Raw genomic sequence first — 19,073 nt, forward strand, 5'->3', positions numbered from 1 at the left:
ACAATGTCTGGAATGAATAAGACTGCAGATATTGAAAATCACGAGGTATTTACTTCTGTCAAGTGTAAAACCCATATGTCAAAAATATTGGTACTGTTTTTAGCAAACAAATCAATCAAATTGATTCCATGTATTATATTTGAGGAGTAAGAACCTTGTCCTTGTCCTAAGATAGTTTCAGATTTTCTCCTTTACTTTTATTGCTCAAATGCATCCCTCTTTTAAAAGAAACTACTCTCCATCTACTTTCATAATATTTCTGGTTATTGGCTGTGCTCTCTGACTATTAAGGGGTGTAGGTTGTATGTGAGGCACAGAATTTATATTGTTGCATTGTTATCAGCTGGAAAAAAAAAATGTTGTACTGGTCAGTAGACATGGCAATCAGACTTAAAGAGAATATCGACTGACAAATGCAAAGGCCAAAAGAAAGGTTCAGAAAAGCAGTGCCAATGAGAACACAGTGCATACAGAAATGAGCTTCCAAGGCCATGCTTTCCCTTCCCTGCAACAACCAGTTTTCACTGCTGAGCTTCCTGGCAAGTGTCCACTTATTTTCCAATTAATTTGGCCTCAGAGAGTCTTTTCTCAACTCATCTACGTGGTTAAATGAACAGACCTTCTTGCACTTTTTCAGATAGTTCAGATAGAAGTTCACACACCCTGCAACATCTAACTGTAAATCAATAGTTTTGTATCATAATTTTTATTTTTTATTTTATTGCATGGATGGTCATCGACAAATGAAACTTTTCTGAGCTTATCCCGAGAAAATGCAACTGAAATGAAAATCACAACTTAACAAACTGAAAATGTAACTTTTCACACATTACATTTCACAGCATTCCTTATTTCTGATCTCAGATAATTAGCTTGATAGTAACTAAGATTCAAACATTAGATTGGGATTTGCCATGTTAAATCTTTCAAAGAGTAATGGCCTCTAATGTAAACATCATGTAGCAGACAGCCTCATGGAGTTAGAACAAATATATATATATATATATATATATATATATATATAAATGAGGTGAACAAAATGTTTCCCTTTAATGTTTTTATAGAATAATTTGATGATCATTATAGACTCTAAATCATTTTTAATTTATTTGACCAAATAATTGCTCTTGATTTGACATTTGCTGGTGAGAATGGATGCTTTTAATTATAATATATAGAATGTGACCTCCTCTAAGAGAAAACTGTGTTTATGTTGCTTTGTGTTAAGGAATGGTGCGGAGTAAGGCGGTGACTACACCAAACTATTTCCACATCTAAATGAAGCCATGTAATTACACACTTTGCAAACTCAATACTTCATCAGTCATATCATCTCACTGTGTTTGCCACTTTTGTTTTGTGACACTTTTTGTAATGGACAGATAGATTTTGTAGAATTTATATGATCCCTCCATCCCACTCCCTCAATATAGTTTGGTGGTTGGACAACAATACAGGCTGCACCATGTTCTGCTGAACAATAATCCTTCTGTGTAATGTGTGAATGCTATAGATATATGTCAATGACTTGTTAAACAAACTCAGTAACAACCCCCTCTTAATAGTGCTTCTCCAAGAATAATTTATTTTATGTTTTTTTTTATGTTCTATTGTCCTAAAGTGGGCGGCTGAACGCTCTGAAATTGGAATTTGCCTCATCCTCGTTCTCTGCTCCATGTTGGATCCAAGCCAACATCAGCAGCCATCTTTGTGCCAAACTGGGTTGCAGGGTTGGCTGATCAAAAACAATATGTGATGAGAACTCCACAGGAGCAACAAATCATAAATGTGACCTCAGTCCGCTAGCAGTTGAAGGCAGCCTTGTGCTAATGTTTGTGTTTAACTGTTTGATTTAGCCTCCGTGAATATGGCTTTGGGCTCATTCATGACAATTAATAATTACAGGATTTAAAAAAAACAACAACTCATGTTTGAAGAGATTTCAATAATGTGTAGATATTATAGGCTACTCATGTCATCTTATGGACTACAGGGTGGCTTCAGGGATTTTGTGTTCTTCAACAGTGACACTATGGTGTTCAGATGGAGTCGATACTCACTGTTTTCTGTTGTGTTGTGTTTCCTTTTCATTACAGTATATCCTCATGTTTGCATGTGCACGGAAATGTTCCAAAGTGCTACCCTCAGATGCTGTGGGTGGTGCTCATTTCTTTATTATGCATGAAAATAAAAGTCACATTGGGTGAAATGGGATAAACAGCAATTCAAGACAGACAATTGAAAACACACACTGGGATAACTGTTCTGTTTTTTTTTTGTTTTTTTGTTTTAAGAAAACAAGGGGTCTTGTTTAAAATGTTGTGGATGTCTTTAGCCTATTTCATGTCTTTATTACCTTATAATAAGGTCCTTTTATGATGAGCTGAATATTGAAATGAATTTTACTATATTCTTGTGATGGGGAGATGTGCTCCCCTGTTTACTTGGCACTTCAGTTTGTTGTAATGCAATTGTTTTGTTATTTCTATGTAAGTACTTGAATAAAGAAAAATATCACTTGCCTTCAGTTTACTTGGGTCTCTACGTCCACGCGCGCACGTGCACGCCAGCGCGTGTACCGAACACACATACACGCGCATGGCATTTAACTTGATGAATATGAACGGCATTAAAAACACACATTTCACAAAAAACATGTAAGCAGTTGCCGTCAGGCATTACTATATTAACACATAATTACGTTTGTAAGTATTTCTTTCGCTTTGGTCGTTTCTGTCAAAAAACTTCCTTAAAGGAAACACGAGCGCTGCGGACTTCCTGTTTAATGCTCGACTGTTGACTGGTAGAAAGGGATGAGGTCCTCGGAAGATAATAAAACTACCCAATGAAACCGGAATAAAAGTTCACTCAAAATGAGCTGGTATGTATGTTGGCTACACCGTTAATATAGCGTATTAGATTAAAAGTATAACTTTAAACGATACATTAGTGACCTAGAACAGATGGTTTGACGACCGGGCTCCGGCTATTTCCTGCTAGCGCTACACAAACAGTAACACTACACTAGAACAGGAGTTAGCGCTAGCTTGTTAAACTCACGGCTCACGAATAAAATCTCTCCTACAGACTTTTTTTTACAGTTAATCGGTGGATAGCAGTGTCTTGTCTTGTTAAACATTTACTAGCAAAGCGGTAGTTGTTTCAAGCAGCTAATAACTTCGATCGAAATGTTTTTGGTAAAGTCGAGTGTTTAGCTAACTTGTACCTAGTTAACGCTAGTTTAGTTGCTGAAACGTTAGCGAGAAAATTACCTACCAAAATACAATGGACTGACACTACTATCTGGAGTTATAGCTGTTTTTTTATACTGTTGAAATAAACCTAGCTAGCCTGTGCCTTTAGCATACCATGGAAACTCAATGTAGTTAACTGTCAGGTCAACAGGGTCAACACTGAAGCCATTTAAAGGGATTTGATCATCAGTTTACAGCAGTCTGTTAGCAGCTAACGTTAGCATTTTGACATGCACTTCAGATCCATTGACGATTTATATACTTTTTGTACTCCTGTATAGACATAATAGTAACAATGATGATGTGTAGTTTACCATTTATGAATGCATGTGTATTAATGTGTAATATCAGGTTTTATGGGCACAGTTGACATTGTTAGGTCTGCCGACCCCATCTTTGGATAGTATTTAACTGGAAGCGTCTGTATCCTTTGTCAGCTCCACATCTAAAGCCACCTTAATAAGTATTGTAGCTGAGACAATTAATTTATTAATCAATTAGTCAGTTGACAAAAAATATTCAGCAACTATTTTGGGGACCAATTATTCTTTTAAGTAATTGTTCAATCAAGTACGCCAAACATTTTCAGCTTCTCAAATGTGAGAATTTCTTGCTTTTCTTTGTCTTACATAATAGTAAAATGAATATCTTTGGGTTTGGGACAAAGCTGTCAATTTCAAGACATCACCCTTTGTTGTGATGGGCAGTTTATACTTTTTTCTGACATTATTCCATGGAGATTAATCGAGAAAATAATCGGCAGATTGAAAATAATAGTTTCAACCGTAATCAGCGGGTAATATGAAAATGATTACCATGTCATTATTATTGTATGATATTTGAATAGCTATATACCTTTAAACCAAATTGTGTTCCTTGACGTTTTTAGTCTGTAGTGCTTTGTCATTTTCTATGGAGCCGCAGATGGTTATGGAATTACGTTCAGTAAATGAAGAGAGTTGGTGTGAACAGTTGGTTTTATGACATAGCCTGCATGGATGATCTGCACAGATATTAGCTGAATCTGCGAGTCTTGTAATCAGAGATCTTCCATCCAGCTGGTTACCTCCCTGAGAAAGTAAACAACAGCAAACAAGTCTGTGCTATCATTTTCAGCCAAATGGCAACGAAAAAAAGTATTAGTCCACAGCAGAATATGTTTTGTGCATTTCTGATTCTTGACTCTTCTCTCAAATAAGTTATGTTTATTTAAATAAAATGCATATGACACAAAATGTGTCAGTTGGCCTGACAGGCCCACATCAGCACTAGTTCCTGACCAAACCCAAGTTCTCTCAGAAGACGAGGAAGCTCATAAGAAAAAGTTCACTCAAGGGTGTATGAGAGTTTATTTATCATTGGCTCCACCATGTCTCCTCATGTAGGCTCTTTGTAGAAATAGCTATAGTCTGAATTTGTAGCATTATGTACTTTGGTCATGTTTTGTTCAATATAGGATTTCTTTTCTTTGGTAGACCTTTGTGTCGTCTTGATTTTTTGGCAGCAGGCTGTTTCATGTTTAATAGCAAGGCTTGTTTGTGTTCCTGGGAAACAGTTACCCACCAGGTTCAGCAAGATTTGTGATCTGCTGTAAAGTCTGCGTCCATCACTCTGTATTGTATTGTTTCACAAATGGGGATGGCATGTTCCGTTGTCTTTCACAGCCAACTGTGTGTGGTACCAATAGTCTGTTTAGGTCTTGAGGGATTTTAGGAAATCAAAAAGGCTGTCGTTTTTTAATAGATCAGATCTGTAGCGCAACATTGATAAACTTTTGGTGAGTGTTATAATATATATATAATGTGTTACTCTTTGGTTATTTGACAGAAACTTATGCAAAGAAATGGCTGTTAAAACAGTAATAGCTTATTTGGTATGAATTTGAATCACTCAGGATTCAGCTATGAGTGTAGTTTATTTTTTTAAGTATGGGAAAGTTTGCCTTACCAGTCCTGAATTGTGTGCTGCTGTTTAGGAGTTTAAAAAGAGGTTTGAATAAATTCAGTTTCTCACAATTCATGAATGCAGTTCAATGTGTATTATAACAAACTCTTTCAGTACGTCCGTGACGTGTGTGTACATTAACTCTCTTTATAATACGTTACACATTCTTAGTGTCATTTTCAGGCAAGGCAGTAATCAAGTAAGCAAGACAGCGTTACTCAGTTCAGTCAGACAGTCAATAGCTGGCAAGCGGCGCTTCTACCAGCACGCACCGCCAAACACAAGGTCAAGAGTGGGGTGCTCGACCAGTGAAAAGAGTCCTTTATGGGCTCTGCTGACTGATGCATTCCAGTAGGGCCTGCACACTTGCTTCTATGACGTGAGAGGTTTGACTTTGGGGTCATCATCAGAACAATTCCACTTCCCAACATCTTCAACCAGCCCTCTGTGCTCCGTGGAATATTCAAGGTCGAATGATGCACTATCCCCATAATGGCATACACATTTGCAGTTTTCATGAAAAGCCATTGGTTCTTCCAGTTGGTGCATAATGTGTCCCGGATAGAGAAGACTGTCTTGTCTTTGTTCTTGCCTACGTGCTTACTTGATGGCAGTGACGTGTAGCCTATTACAGCAAAGATCAGATAGCTCTGTAAATGCAAGTTGACCAACTTGCTGATGATGACAGCAAATGTGTAACAGAGCAGTTTTTTAATGCATCTGGGCTTGAAAATGGGACTGAATATTACCAATAACCTCAAGTTATCGTGATTCTCTAAAAATACTATTCCCTAAAACTATCCTGTTTACGTATCTCTTGAGTTATTGGTTTGTATTTATGTGTGTGGGTAAATGTTTATTGGTTAACTGAATCTTCAAGTACTGTAACATGTACAAATACTATAATGACTGTGATTATATTTATTAAATTGTCCAAAGTATTTAAGGCAATATTCAGCTGAGCTACCCATGTCTGCCATCACAAGGCTAAGGTTTCTTCAGCTGGTGTAACGCATACGTTTTCTGTCTTCTGCTGTCTTGTGTCCGGCCTCCACCATGTCAGACACTAGTTCTGGATTCACAGGACCCAACTTACCAGTGTTTCTAAATGTGACAGCCCCCACAGAAATATTGCTGTGTGAAGAAACATTAGAAATGATTCTCACAGTGACTACCATCCTCCCTCTTTCTCATTCTCTCCCTCTGGTTGCCTGCTACATTTTCCCTCTCCCTCCACTTCACTCTGTGTGTTTGCCAGTTCTCATGAGCAGTTGAAGAGAGTGACCACTTTCCTTTGGCTCTTTGTTGAAGTGGATATACTCTGAATCTATAAAATTAAGGACTCTCTTCATTTTTTTCCCCCAAGCAAATATATTCATTGGTACATTAAAGGGAAAATCCACCCTAATACAGTTACACTTAGACGACCTCTCTTGATGTCATCGCGAAACAAATCCTGTCATGGTCAGCCCTGCCAAAACATAGCAAAAGAGAACATTGAAAGCAAACATTTAAATATATGTTTCATGGTGCAACGATGGCAGCTTGGAACACTGTAATGTTTATACTTAACTCTTCCATTGGGTTTTTGCTATGGATGTCGTGATTTTCTCCCCGTCACACCCACCAAATGGGAGCAAACACCAAAAGCTGTTGCCAAACATTGTGCAATGTTGGTAGAAAACTGATTGTCCAACCAGAAAAACACCAACTAATGCAAAATCTGAATGCACCACTAGTGCTCTGCATTTAAAAGGGAATGTAAAACACCAAATCCACAAACTTGTCAATTTTCTAAAAAATACAACCACATTGGCTGGGTTTTAGCACTGTGCAACCACCATGTGTCCCCTTTTTACTTATGAGTCGTATTATATTCCCTTAAATTTCAGCTACAAAATTGTTAACTGTTAAAATGGACACGCACTGCTATTGCACATATTTGTTAGTTAAGCTTTATTTATTCAGGAGATCTCACTGATCAAGATCTCTTTTACAAAATATACCTGAGGCAAATTACATATATACAACATCATAACAAGACGATTCAGTCACACAAAGCAGTCATCACACACGCAGACACACTAATTAAAGTAATCACAAATATTATTAGCAAGAAAATCTCTAATGTCCCTCAGAGGAATGAGTGTCGTCAATTTGTTTTGCGGTTCATTCCAGTAGCAAGTTGCATAGTACCAATTAGTATAAAAACCTATTAGTATATATGAGCTACTTGTGCAGTTGTGTGTAGTTGTAGTTTCTGCCTGAATTAGGGATTTATCATTTATAAATACTGGAAAATGTTGTGGGTAAAGGTCTCAAAAATCATGAGGGCATATGTCAAACAAAGAAATACTGCATTAGCAAGAGGAACAGTGGTCACAAGCAGTAGGTGCTCAACCACACTGACCGAAAGGGTTCATGGGAGATGTACTCAACACCAGACACTAGTGTTATGGAGGCAAGTCATAAACCTTTGGTGATTAGTTAGTATGTGTCTGACCAGGCTGAATTGATGCTCTAGTTATCATAGTGGGAAATGATCTGTTGTATTTTGGAAACGGAATTCAATACATTTTCAAAGACAGCTACATACGTACGTGTTGCACTTAATGTGACGTTATAGTGTAGTAATCAGGTAATCAAAGAAAGGTGAGTCACATTACGTGGCAGTGAGTAATTTCTGTGGTTATTTTCCGTGTTGGCTCACCCAAATGATGACACAATGGGTGAAACTGCTTTCCTGAGCCAAAAGCAACAACGTTTTTAGGCATCACTAGTCTGTTCATATTCCAATGAATAAAGGATAAATTCAAAACTTAAATTAATTTAAGGCCTGGGCAATTCGTACCTGATACAACCTAAAGTACAGCATCAACACAGAGCCAGCAAATCAAAGGAAATCTTGATACCTGAGCCACTTGTGAAACCTGTTTTTTTCTTTTACTAGATTAATCCGGCTGTTATTTGACCATGTTGAGTTTTGTGATTGAGCTGTCATCAAAAGGATCTTCCCCTCTTCCCCACACATCAGTGGCATTCCCTGGTTGCACAACGAGGCCCTATATCACACCCTCTCTTTTCCATCTCATTAGTCTACACACCTTTCTTTTGACGCAGCTGCTGCCTCACCCTGCCTGTCAGCGGCAACTGTCCATCATATAGCTTAGATTTCAGGCTATTAGTGCCACATCAATGACAACCTACAGCCAAGCACATTGGCAAGGCAGTGTTTTCTGTCTCATGGATTCCCAAAGCACTCTGATGCTCGGCAGCAACTTATTAAGGCAAAGGCAGGGTTTTGAAATGGGGATAAAAGATTGTGTTTTAACTAAGAAGGAACATGTTTCTGTTTCTTTTCCAAAAACTATAGTCAGGTTGTGTGTTTTGTCTTTCAAGACTGGAGAAAAGTTTGTATTTCATTCTGGAAATTAGGTGCAGCTACTGCAGTTACACTAAACCCCATGACATGTTTTGTTTCTTGATTGATTTGTTACACTGGTATCAAGTTTTCTTTTAAAAGCAAGTCATTGTCCCGGCTGTACCCTTTTGAGTCTCAATATATTAGGGTGTCTGCATGAAATAGGCCTGCTATTTGTCTGATATACAATACAGCGGGTGCATCTGTGTTTGATTGCCAGCCTGGGTCACGCAGTAAAGCCACACTGAGAAGAGGGGACAACCACTTCTGTCTAGTGATATCCGCCTGCAATGGTAGCCAGATGTGTTTAGTGATGACATGAAGTTAAATTACATGGCTTTGACAGCACGCTCTGGAGAAGCGGGAATTAACAGCTTCAGGTTGTCCGTATCAGGGATCTGAAAGAGGCGCTTGTTCACCTTTCGACCTGCACCAGCCTCGAGTCAGCCATCATGCAACTGATGACAATCTAAGCTTTCAGTAATTCCACCTTTTAGGTAGTGATTTTCAATGTGTGTCACCTGTCATTTCAGGATTCCCTTCAAGATTGGACAACCAAAGAAGCAGATTGTCTCAAAAACTGTAAGTCACTCACTGGAACAAAAGTTGACTCAATTCACTCACCACTCAAAAAGGTTTAGTGCATAAAGTTCAAGTCTATGTAGATTAATAAAAACGTGCTTTTTGGCAGTATTTGTAAAATGCCTTTGTGAAGTTTAGCTGTAGTTGTTCAGCTTTACAAAAGGTATGTACAACATGAATAGTAGTCTAAATAATGTCATCAGAGTGCCTCACCCAAAAGACTTATTGGATGCCAATTTGTCTGAGCCATGCAAGGGGGCAGAGGTGGTTACCTTGAAGTGACAGTGAGTGGGTGTTCTCCTAGCTGGAGAAAACCACTTCCAGTGTAATGGGTCTGTGGCCCGGTACTCACTGTCAGACTGGTTTTCTAGCTTCCTGTGCCATCCTAGGCAAAAACCAGGGAGTGGGTTAGAGACAGCCCAGTTAGATGATCCACTAGAGACAAAGTGTCAACTGCCCTCCTCGTTGTTTTGGCCACTGTGTTTAAATCCAGGAGCCCACAGAACCACAAGACAGGAACCCATGCTGCCTCTGTAACCTGCTTGGCATGTTTTAGAGAAATGGTTGGACAAACTGTCTTAGCCCTTATTGACCCTGGGAAGTTGATGTACTCAAGTATTTTACCTGTATTTCAACCGCTAGGACCCAATGGAGTCCTAGTTCCTTAGCTGTGGTCTATGCCCCTGAACTAGCCCAGGAACTATTGGCGTAAAGGTACAGGAGTAAATCATTGAACCATGGTTGAGTGGTAACACAAGCCTTGAGACTGCAACAACGTATGTAGGCTACATCTTTCATCCAGACTACAAACAAGCACTGGTTGTTGCTAGTATGTATTACATCTCAAACCATGTGGTCACTTTTTAATTTGTTAACAGTCTAATTTGTCTAAACATCTTCAGATGATGTGGAAACGTAAACAGGAATTCTGTCCCCAAATTTATTCCTTACTTAGTTCTTTGGATGTGTAGTTCCTCCAACTCTGTGGTCAAAAAGTGCCATACGATTATCGTGTGTTCATACCTTGATTGATTGATTATCCATTTGCTTAAACAATTAAAATGAACATACGTACTGAATAATGGATTCACAGAATCTGACATGAAATGTGTTTTTTGTTGGGTTTTTTTAGGTTGAAAGAGACTTCGAACGAGAATATGACAAGCTCCAAAAGTAAGTTTGCATTTTGAACCAAGGTCTATATTAAGGTAGACGTTCAAAGAGGTTTTTTGTATGTGGTATTCATATCTCTTTAGAGAGTTTGTATTTGTGAGAAAATTGCGGTCTTTTGGTGCCTTCAATTTGGTGAAAGGTGATTTCTCCTACACCATATCTGTGCCCACATAATGCATTTTATTATATCTGGAAGAGAGGTCAGAGATGTCCTTGAGCCAAGATGAAAAATGTGTTGTCTGATGGTCAAAATTAGCATATTAAGTCAAATCTTGTCATCAACATTTAATTGTCAACTTATTTCGAAATAAAATGTGTTTTTAAAGAAAACTTAAATTACAGACTTTCTATAACTTACCAGCCTGCTGCTGTGTAAAGTGCAATGTGGGATGAATGAAGCTATAAACTACTGATACAAAAGTTTGGTATTATTTATTATTATAATATATATTGGTTATTGTGCATTCCCTAGTCAGAAGTATAAAGTAAGAAATATGTATCAGTCACACTGTACTGGGGATGTCGGAAATCTGAAAACATTGGAATCTTTTCACAAATGTATGCATGTTGATCCAAAATTAGATTGTTGTTGTTTGTTATACAATCATTGTGTAATTTTACTTAACATGTCGGTATTTTGGCTTTACATGTTTATAAAGCACCCTGAGAAACTCACACTTAATATGCTCCCCATCGTACATACAGTTTCTTTGTCGCACACAATTTGCCAATCCCTGCTGTGTTTGGTCACTTTCTTTTCTCAACAATGAACTGTGAAAGGACCCATGTTTGAGCTATGGTGGAGTCTGAAATTAGAAATTGGGAAAGAGAGCTTACTTTCCATTAGATATTCCCCTAAACCTCTGATTAACCTAGATTTAAGATATAAGTTATATTCCTATGAAATGCATAATTTCAAATTCAGAAGAAGCTTAAAAATATTTCCACAATTTGTGGATGTTGACATGCTCAAGGATTTTTACAAGTAGCCTAAGATAAAAAGTAAATTTATAAACTGTTGACAGCTATTATCTAACCAGCCTACCTTGAATTGAGTAAAATGATGTCAGTATTTCTATGAAACAAAGGAGAGAGGGGTTCAGAGCACATAAGCACCCAAGACCTGAGAGCTCAGTACATCCGGGCCTTCTCTTACTGTGAGGCCGAGGTTATAGAAACTCCCTGAGGGCCCCACAGAATGAGTGGGAGCACCATTTTCCTCTCAGGTTTTGTTGAGTAGGAGGGCCCATTATCAGGAAGGTGTGGTGCCAGTAGACCTTATAGATGAGTCAGAGTTGCAGGCATGTACAGACATTTAAGTTCCCCACCCTAGAGATCCATATCAACACATCATGGTGCATCTGTGGCCTAAATATACTTGATAGGCTTCACCATGATTCCTGTTTTTGTATTCTAGATACAAAGATAGATGACTTTGGTGTAGTTTGACTTGTGATTTTGTGCCATGTGCACAGCAGCATGCTTCTCAATGTCAGTATTTGAGTTACCTTTTTTCTTTTAACATAAATGCATATCATAAACATTTTTCATAAGGAACTCTTACATGTGTTGTTATATATGATTGTGACCAAAATATGTGGTGCTGTAGCTGGGCATTGTACGTTTTGAAAAATAAACTTGTCAGAGTTCTCGAGGTGACAAACTATGTAACGGTGTCACTTATCTTAAATGACATAAACACTGATACAATATATCTGCAATTAGCAAATATTAGCTGATCTATTGGCCAGGGTTATTTATCTGTTGCGCTCTAAGCTGGACACACACATACACACACACACACACACACACACACACACACACACACAACAGCAGCTTGAATGCTAACTGGATTCATGTCCATTAGTTTATTTACCTTTCGAGGGTCTCCAACCAACCTTCCAAGATCAGCATGTCTAAGAGGGGTGTGAGAAAATGAAATTTGGCTTGAATTATTCTGCGAGATGCACACATGCCAGGTACTTGTGTGAATGGCAATGAGCAGGTATTAACCCAAAAGGAATCTGGTGTGAATGGTGAAACGTGGTGGAATACCTGTTCCTTTTCTAGCGTCGTACAAAGGGTTTGTGTGTGAAAGTCATATAAAATGCAGTAGTGTCTTTCCAGTTTTCAATAGGCCATGTGGTTAGGTGATTGTGGCTGCACAGGCCCAACATTGTGGCAGGGAGCAGCAGCTGTTCCACTAGGCCGCTCTATTTGCACCTTTTGGAGAGCGACTCCAGGCTCACCTGGCGTTCATCCAGAATGGCTCTCACTGTCAGTGCTGACAGAGTAGGCAAGATGTAACAGCATTGTGCAACACATTTTAAAGTAGGAGGTACTATCTGGAACATGAGTTTCACATGCACAAACAAGCACTACACAAACACAAGAGTGTGCAGGCACTGGTCTCAGAGCATGCAAGTTTGTTTACATGGTGAGACGCTTTCACTCACTATCCCGCAACCCGATCTTCATGACTGGCAGGGTTTTACTGTTATACTGTTATTTTCCTCATCTCATATTTGTCTCCTTTCATTACTCTCCAGTGTTAACTGTGTCAGCCAATTTACAAGACTATTTTAGTTTTACATGATGCCCTCCATTGACTCCACTGGCATTCAGAATTGCATTCAGTCTAGTTTTGTAGTATGAGTTCTCAACTGCTTCTACTTGCTGCCATCACAAAGACAGAAAAGATAAAACTGTCCACATATCAGAAGCAATTTGCTAGTTGCAGGTATGACTCAAAACAGAATTGTAATAACATAGCTGCATGAAAATATTGTCTCTTAGCTCTTTAGATGTTCTCAACACAACAGAAAAACTGTGATTGTCTGATCATACAGTGAACTGAACTCTTCACAGCACATTCATAGTTCTGGTCTACATGTACATGAAGATTTATTTACTGGGCAACCTATGTTATGTAAACATAATTATTAGATACTGAATAAATCCTGCCTTAAATATTGCTAATAATGTTGACTATAATGTGAGTAGCATCTTCTGCAATTAGGAATGTCTATTTCTAAATATATTTTGATTACTTTAGAGGAAGGCTGATATGGCTGATGAGACCCAGTTACATCTAATTGGTGAGAGAAATACAAGAAGTTACTGTGGAGATTGTTCTGACAGAATGTTTTTTTTCCGGTGGTGTGAACAATAAGGGATGAAGTTACATCATTTACTGCAATTGACATTTTTGGAACAACCTCCATCTGGTCTGTGGCGATTGAGTGCAAAATCCTAAAACACGTCAAGACAAACAAAAGCATGTAGAGGACAAGTTATGATAGAAAATAATTAATGATTTTTACTTACCCTTAGACCCTACTTCCTCAGAGTCTACTAGTCCTTTGTTAGGGCAACAAACAAATAAATAATTGAAATTGGATTCACGGATCAGAATTTAAAATAAAAGCTGTTATGATACAAATGCAATCTGACATCGGCTAATACCACAACATATACGTTTTTTTCTACTGTTGTTGACAGTTGCCCAGGACCCCATATGCTCTTTTGTGACAAAATGTACAAAATGTCTGTGTTATGATTGTACTGTATGTGATTCAGAAGTTTAGAAATGACTTTAACTAAGAAGTTATTTGGCTTCAACACTCTTGGGATTATCTTGCACAAAATGTTTGGTTTAATTTTATGATAACACAGTATGTTGCCCTTTTTTAGACTTTAGAATTTCCTTTACTGTCCTATCACTTGTGTTTTTGTTTTATGAAATGGAGCTGTGTTAGCTAACTCATTGTGTTTTCTTTGGACAAATTAAAAGGGCTTTTGAGATATGTTATTCTTTTGAAGCCTTACTGCTTAGGTTTAACAGTTTAAACAGCCAGTATGGAGGCAGCAGAAAACCAGTCACATTCATGTTTGGTTCATGCACTTGTGGGCTTGCTGGAGTAAGGCACAGTTTGTTTCCCAGCTGCTGAACAAAAAAAACTGCCAGAAATCTGTATTTGCAGGCCATTTTTGGTTTGCATAGCCATATGTGTGTTTCCATTACCTTTTAAATCTTGTGGCCAGTGGCCATAGTGCCCCCACCAGAAATCCTATGGGACTACACAGCTATTGTCTTCCTAGTTAATGTCCTCCCTCAAAGCAAAGATGGAAATGAAACCCCACCACATTCCCGTTTTCATCAAACCAGGAGAAGTGATATGACAGCAGTCTCAGGGGAGATTCTAAACCCCTCGTTTGCCTTAATTGATATAATGAATGGCATGTGTTTTCAGCCTCCATAGTCTGGTAATTGCCATTTTTAACACCCATCAATGGAATATGTGCAGTGGAATGATTGAAGACATTAATGCTTTTGAGCGCAAATGTAGTTGACAGTAACAAGAAGGATTCCCTGTGTTATTAATTAGCTAACGGATGTTATAATGACATTTTATGTGGAATCAATGAAATGTGTAATTCCTTCTTGAACCAGGTTTTTTAATATACCGATTTCCTTTTCTAGGTTTTTGATTTGGATCTTTTCTTTGTCCATGTCATCACGTCTTGATTGGATGGGATAGATTTTGAGTTATATCTAGATTCATTATGATACGGGTGTGAAGACGGTGTACTTTTTTGTTATTTTTTTCTGTTCTGTTTCTGTTTGTTATACATTTCAGCCCATATTCCCCTTTTTGTTTTCAGTGTTACTCATGCTTTACTGTATTACTAGACCAGAAGCTGGCCAATAATCAGTCTTCTTCTTGTCTTACAGGCTGGAGGATCAGACGAAAAAGCTTCACAAGGACATGAAGAAAAGCACTGAGGCTGATTTAGGTGTGTTCTGCCACCATCATGTGTGTTACCGCTGGGTGTGACATTGATCTCCACTTGTTCACCAACATACTTGATGTTGCTTGGCAGGTTTTTCAGGGCTAGAAAGACGTTTGGTTGTCTTGGTTTGTTTGGTGGTGCGTCAGCTCTCCGAACAACTTGACAAATGAGACGAGAGAGTGCGGGCCTTCGCCTTAATCTTTTATAGGTTTTTCTATCCTATCATAGTGTGTGTGTTTTGGATTTATGTGTGTATCTTTTTATTCGGTGTTCAGTTAGGGCTCGATTTATCTACCATCTCTGCCTTCATTTAGTCAAGCATTTGTCAGCCACAGAAACCATGTTTACTCTACTTTTTATTTGCTTATTTGTTGGTTTTGGAGTTGTGTATTTGGGAAGCAGCAGTAGACATGGCCTGTGGTAAGTAGTCAGTTGTGGGGGTGGAGGAGCGGGGATGGATGGAGGAGTGAGAGGCTTCTTCATTTCCTCTCCTTTGTGCTCTGGAATATGGATGTCTGCATCATCAAAGTGTCATCGCTTTCAGGCCCTCATTATAGTTAATGGATTCCATCTGTTGCACAGGTCCTGTCTCCACCAACTGCTACCAAACAAAGAACTGGACCTACTCTGCATGTCAGCCCTGCATTTAATACGCTGCTTTCTATATCGACCATCATTTATCAAGTCAAGGGTGGTGGTATGCAGAGCTCTATTGAACTCACTGCCAATTAGCTGGTGGGGGACGATAATATCTTTTAAGGGCTACTCCGGTTTGCAATTTCAATTAGACTAAGTAACAATTGCTCAATTTGCTTCAGTCATAGGTGATTACAGGAGATTTCTCACATTTTCACACTACTAATACAAATAATTCAATCACTAGGTCACCTTTTGATTTTCACGACCCTATAATCAACATGTCTCTCCGTTATATCAGAAATTGTCAAGTCAAGCAGTTACTTGTCAGATGGAGAGAGACGCAGAAATGCTGCACTACAATAATTGATTGGTTGAAAATTGGTCTTTAGAGAATCCCATCGTAGTGTGAAAAGACTGTTCCAGATCTCTATGAAGCCCATTTTCACCACAGCCTCACCTGTCAGCTTGTGTCTCCTCAGTGAAGCTCATTTATTTTGACTGTGAAGCCATAATCTGATATGTGCTCTGTGTCTAAACAAAGTGGCATGAGTGCAGATTAACAGTAATTGGTGCCGTCAGTGTAGCAACATTGCAAAGATTCTTGGTGTTCTGGTGAATATTCAACACGGCAGCCAGCCCCACCAACCCCCATAGATTTTTACAATGAGGGCAGCGCTGTGTCATTTTACTCTCTACCTCACTTTTGAAGAGCCGACCACATACAAACACATACACTGATGAAACCCTTAAAGCCTAAGTGTAATCCACAAAAATTGCCCCCATGGTTTAAGAAAAATGTAAAAAATCTGGTGTTGATTTGGATTAGAATATGTAAATGAGGACACCTTCAGTAACCCTATATTTTTTATTTATGCATTTATTTTAAATCAGCTGTAATCTACATGATTGTCTTTTCGCGAAGGTATTTAATCACATTTTAACAGTATCCTCTTCTTTGTGTTTGTGTGTGTGTCTGTCTGTCAGCCATGTCCAAAGCAGCAGTGAAAATCTCTGCAGACCTGCTCAGTAACCCGTTGTGTGAGCAGGACCAGGCCTTCCTGGAATCCATGACTGCTTTAGATACAGCCATGAAAAGGATGGACTCCTTCAACCAGGAGAAGGTCAGACTCAATCCCACAGTCTTTCACACTTTAAATTTTTAGTGTGTTATCTCACTCTTTTGCTGTCTTTCTCTGCTTTGTTTTCTTGGCACTTGCCATTGGCACAGATACCATTCGATTGGTACCAGGGGAAATGTCTTTCCTCAGACATACAAAGTAGGAAACTAGACGGATTTTTGTTGAAAATGCATGTTTTCATATTTGTCAATATTGTGCAGCCTGTGGACTAAAAACTATCCGTATGTCTTTCCTTCTGCTGTTTTTGAAAAGCATCTGTGGCATCATCCTCTATAAGCTCAAGCTACTGGTTATCAGCTGTGAAAATTGATGCATTTGTGACTCACTGGTGTCTGAAATAACTCATACAATGGGAAGGCCTTTTCTCAACAGGAAAATATGCCCTACCACAAAATTCATAGAAGTAATTCTTTTTAACAGCTTCTGTAGTGAACAGGTCTATTATATTGCTTATATTACTATATTACTTATTGACTTAAACATTTGGCTTCAGTTCAACACTTTTTTTACATCAATGGTTCACCCCACCCAATATAGTCTTTGAAAGTTACAGTCCATTGTTTCCTGTACAAGATCAGCTGTAATCGGCCTGAATCACCAAAGACGGACAGTCCAGCAGACAGACTCAATCTGACAGCCATCCATAGAGCCAAACCTCTAGTGTGGCTAAAATGTGCTCCATCACTTCCTTCACCTACATTTCCTCTCTTGCTGCGCATTTCTTTTTGTTTGTATTGAGAGCATTTGTTGATTTGGAGTGCGTTCTCATAATCTTTGTGCTTTTCACTCTTGTATGTTTTGTCCTAAGGGGCAACCAGACAGGCAGACATTTCTTTCCAGAACTCTAAGCAACACAGCATTGTCTTGCCTCGCTCTCTCACAGCTGTACTTTGTGAAGATCTCTTCTTTGGCTGTCCTCTTCAGATTATTTGCTGTGTGCAGTTCAGGTTTTTGATTAGAATCATCGCCACAGGTAGTTATAATGTGAATCATAGTGGCATTGCATGTGTGCATCCTCAAGGCGCTACACTGTGAAGGGTAGACTTTTAAAGAGGAAAAATACAGGAGAACACAGGAGATCACACTAAAGCATATACCGATTGACTTTTTTCCATCTGTGTTTTCTTGACTCATTGCCCTGCTGTTAGGTGTTCTGGGCTTTTTACATTTGTTGCCTTAAAATATTCCCCTTTCTTTTCACATTTAGTTGTGTACCAGAATGATTTCATAACCTTTTACACAACAATGATCTAACAAGGTGGAGAAAATGAATACTTGAATACAAAGTGCATAATTTATTTTACTCTGTGGTAAAATTGTAGTGTAGTATCTCAGGAATAGCACACCATCTGGATTTGTACGTATTGGGGTGAGTGGACATGATTTATATTTTCTACGAAACCTCAAGAACTGGACTAAATTTCCATAGGAAGTCACCAAATAACCTATTCCCAAGATAAGTGAGTGAAGCAGTGTCTATGCTACAACCCAAACTCCCAAAGAAATGTCTTGAAGTTTTCAAGTTTTCATTAAAACTAATTTTTAATATTTTTAAATATATATTAGATAAATCTCATCACAAAGAATGTTGAATACGAGATTTGTGTTTTAGGCGTAATGTCAAGAACTTTCTTTCTACTTTGATAGAAAGCGACTTAAATGTCACAAGGAAAAGGAAAATCATTGTGTTGAATGTAAAGTAGGTTAATGTGTAAGGTGGAGTTTAAGAATCTATACTGAACTGTTTCTTTCCTTTCTTCTTCAGCTTTAGCATACCAGTCTTTCAGACTGGCTTTGCTCACAGCTCATCAAATTTTACAGGAGCAATTTTGAGTGACTAGACAAAGTAGAATGTGGGTTGGACTGAGCGTGTGGGTTTGTGACCCGGGGTGCGTATGTTCCAGGACTTGGCTTGGTCGAGTGCCCAGGAGAGCACTCCTGCCAGTTAGACTGTTTTCAGTATAGAGTAACTTTTACATTCTTCAGATTTTATACAATATCAAATTTGCTTTTTTAAAATTGTTTTCATTGTCTTTGATTTTTGAATTGAAGAAACATTTTCAACAGCACCACCTCGCACACTTGACTGTCAATAGATAGTGATGTTGGGTACTCTAAATCCACCTC

The 19,073-nt window shown here is 38.5% G+C and overlaps 1 protein-coding gene across 1 annotated transcript in view; it reads left to right on the forward strand.

Moving 5' to 3' along the window:
• The first annotated feature begins 2,786 nt into the window (after positions 1-2,786).
• Positions 2,787-19,073, forward strand: part of bin3 (bridging integrator 3) — a 28,815-nt gene continuing 12,528 nt past the window's right edge. The window contains exons 1-5 of the mRNA XM_070904212.1: positions 2,787-2,881; positions 9,153-9,201; positions 10,334-10,374; positions 15,110-15,171; positions 16,792-16,928. Of these exons, the coding sequence (XP_070760313.1) occupies positions 2,874-2,881; positions 9,153-9,201; positions 10,334-10,374; positions 15,110-15,171; positions 16,792-16,928 (297 nt within the window). The 5' untranslated portion in view covers positions 2,787-2,873. The remainder of the gene's footprint in view (positions 2,882-9,152; positions 9,202-10,333; positions 10,375-15,109; positions 15,172-16,791; positions 16,929-19,073) is intronic.

The sequence above is a fragment of the Enoplosus armatus genome, chromosome 4 (genome assembly GCF_043641665.1).
Source record: "Enoplosus armatus isolate fEnoArm2 chromosome 4, fEnoArm2.hap1, whole genome shotgun sequence".
NCBI classification, from domain to species: Eukaryota; Metazoa; Chordata; class Actinopteri; order Centrarchiformes; family Enoplosidae; genus Enoplosus; species Enoplosus armatus.